The sequence below is a fragment of the Etheostoma spectabile genome, chromosome 6 (genome assembly GCF_008692095.1).
Source record: "Etheostoma spectabile isolate EspeVRDwgs_2016 chromosome 6, UIUC_Espe_1.0, whole genome shotgun sequence".
NCBI classification, from domain to species: Eukaryota; Metazoa; Chordata; class Actinopteri; order Perciformes; family Percidae; genus Etheostoma; species Etheostoma spectabile.
In genome coordinates this window covers 1,790,940-1,794,148 of record NC_045738.1, presented here as the reverse complement: position 1 = coordinate 1,794,148, position 3,209 = coordinate 1,790,940, and the positions used below count along the sequence as shown (strand labels likewise).

The following is a 3,209-nucleotide window of genomic DNA, read 5'->3' as shown; positions in this document are numbered from 1 at the left end:
ATATATAGGTTTTTTGGCTCAACCCTAAAAGACAACAACAATGATCATTCAACTAGATGCATCACAAATGCTGTCTCTATTACACTTTTTAAATCATGTTCGACACTTCCTTGGGACCTTCTGTCAGACCCACAAAATTAAACCCGTGAACACGAGCACAATCTGTAATTCTAACTCTGAATTTGCACTGAAGAATATTCTGTACATGTGGCAACACTGAGGTCTCTATTTCAGGCATATGTCTTCAGCAATTTGCATGGAGACTTTTACATACATTCATGATCACCTTCATCAGTTTAGCCCCAGATAAAATTGATTGCTAGCCATTTAAAATGCCTTAGCCTTTTCCCACTGCACTCTGTCCTGCACAGTAAAAGCTGTACTGTGGAGCTATAACAGTATGTAAAGAGTTTCGTTCCAAAATGAGATAGCCACCACTTGAGAAATTTGACACCTAGTCTCATAAAACCGATATAACCAATATAGAAGCAGAAGTCATTACGCTACACCAGTCCCTCTGATGCTAGGATCTAGCATCTAACATCATGTGATGGCCTGTTTCTAGTAGGTTACCATGTGGCAGGAGCACCATTTTCATTAGTGAGAGCCCTAAGGCAAAACTACATTTGTAAAACTCCAGACTGAAACAGAAGCTACATCATGAAGCTATCTAATGCCAAGCCATGACTATTGTGTGACAGAGGAAGGACATTTTTTCTTCTTTGACCTCGTTAACAGTTTTTTGACAGCCTTCTCAAAAAGGACATGCCAAATGTCATCAGATCCATCACCTTGTGTTTGCTGCTGGGGCTCTGTGACATCTGATTGAAATTCAAGAGCGAACTGACAACTAAAATTCAGTTGTATCACTTTTACCTGAGTAGCTACCAAGCCTTCGAGAGTTGGCATCAACCCCGTCAAAGAAATCCAGCGAATCCCAGTTATGTTCTGTGGCGAAGGTCACAACTTGAATCTGAAAGACAAAAACATCTTAATACAAACGCTCAACAAAGCAGGAAAAATACACACAAACAGAAAACAAATGCATTTAACTAGCAAAATGGCTAGCTGACCATGTAACATCTTTTAATATCTCCTCAAACCTTATATTACAACTGTCTGCATCTGTTTTCTCTTACTTGGATGCCGGCTCCCTCAGGGACAGAGATTTTCCAGGCACAGTTCAGATAGTTGGTATACGGATCTGGGTATCCAGGAGAAAGGATGGTGCCTCTGCGGTCAGTTAACACCCCTCCGCAGGGAACTAGACAGAAGATAACAGATTGAGAAGAAGAGAAAAATAAATAGAGAGTCAGTCATGACAGAGTTCAGGCTGAAGTCTGTACATACATCTGCAGAGCACAGATTAGGCAGGGGTCACAGTGGGAAATTAGCAAACCATACAATAGGATGTAATTCTATGGACTCCAAGGAAACCCAGCCTGATAACCACAGGTAGTACTCGTGGTATATATTTGCAAGCAAGCTTTATTTTATGATGTTTTAAACAGGATCATGCATCTTTGTCCACATGATATTATCCTTCAATACCTCACTGGAGTTTTGCATGGCAGCACACTCGCCTCTCGGTCTATTCAGACATAAACAGTTCAACACTGATGTTATTTGATCTCTCGCAGGCCACACAAATCACATCTTTCAATTGTGAAAGCTATTCCTCTCAAAGCACCTTGTTTTTCTACCAATGCCACAAGTAACATATTTATCAAGCCTCTCGGCTCTCAGATGAATCTTGAAATGGAGTCACTGGCCAGCTTGTGTTGACATTTTCAGGCACTTTGATATATTTGAGCATGGGTAAAAATCAAAATGAAAAAAGGGCCCTAACGGTTACAATTTCTTCATTGCTTTTCAGACGGTGCCAATTGGCCTTGTATCCGGCAAGCTAACTTCTACAGTGTTCGGCTCCACTTTTTGTCCATTAAGGATTGTGGTAACCCAGCCTTGCAGACCAGAATCCTTTGGATTATTACACACAACAAAACACAGAACCAAACGCATTTCCTTCTTATTGAAATGTAGTTCTGCTGACTAATACAGAAACAAACAACCCATTAGGCTGATGAAATTTTGCCCAGAAAAATCCTTTACAACTTTCACAATAAGAGAAGTCAAATGCAAGTGTGTTTGCTTTATCATTTTTAGCTTTGTTCTGCGAGATCCACTGTTCTGCTGTCACCAGCTGGAATGTGTTTGTCAGACATTGTTAAACCATTCCATACATTTCAGCATAAATTACAGATACTAAATACTTTTCCTAGAGTTACCTAGCATTTGCTGTAACAGTTCTGCTATAAGAATATGAGCAGTATGAGAAGTACGATGGGGCCTCACAATGAAGAACCAGCTGCCATTTGTCAAAGACAAGGGTTTACCCAGTACAGGTCAACAGTTTTTCAATATCCATCAGCCACTGGAGGGTTCGATGTCAAAGACAATGGGAGACAGAAAACATGAAAGAAGAAGATATGCTGTTCATCACAAAGAAAAATCACACATTTTCAGCTATCAGCTTGCCACATTTTCAAATGTGATATTTTATAGGTGATATCTACCTGATGGAATTATGCCAAAGAGACTACCCTGTTTCTTTCATTCCAAGTGACACAATCGAGAAAATGACTTCTATACTGTACCTCACAGCAATCACATTGGAGCAATCACACTTTCATATTACCACTGCCGCGGTAATGCCATCTTCAGCTAACGCAGTTCACATGTGAAGTATTAAGTATTGATTAACTCTTGGTTCAAGACTAAAGGAAAGGATTTTTTTTTAGAATTCTGCTCTGCAAATGAAACATGAAGGTCAATGCCTATTAAATCTCGAGTACTGTAGTCAGAATGTAGTATCCTGTGGACACTGGTTAAAAGGTTCCTTGAAGGTGTATAAGGTGCCAATTCACTAAATGACATTGTTTTGGGTCATTGTTTTGTTGAAAAACCCATTTCAAAGGCGTTTCCTCATAAGGCACGCATAAGGCAACATGGCCTCTTCAAGTATTTTGATGTATTGAAACTGATCCATGATCCCTTGTATGCGATAAATAGGCCCAACACCACAGTGTGAGAAACATCCCCACATGATTTTTGCACCACCATGCTTTACCGTCTTCACAGTGTACTGTGGATTGAATTTAGTGAATGGGGATCATCGGACAAACTGTCTGCGGCCCCTAGACCCAAAA

The 3,209-nt window shown here is 40.1% G+C and overlaps 1 protein-coding gene across 2 annotated transcripts in view; it reads right to left on the bottom strand.

Annotated features, from left to right (window-relative positions):
• Nucleotides 1-3,209, bottom strand: part of LOC116690735 (CUB and sushi domain-containing protein 3) — a 286,959-nt gene that overhangs the window by 99,372 nt on the left and 184,378 nt on the right. For both annotated transcript variants that reach the window (XM_032517890.1, XM_032517891.1), the window contains exons 35-36: nucleotides 1,140-1,264; nucleotides 877-973 (exon numbers count right to left, since the gene is read on the bottom strand). In XM_032517890.1, the coding sequence (XP_032373781.1) occupies nucleotides 877-973; nucleotides 1,140-1,264 (222 nt within the window). The remainder of the gene's footprint in view (nucleotides 1-876; nucleotides 974-1,139; nucleotides 1,265-3,209) is intronic.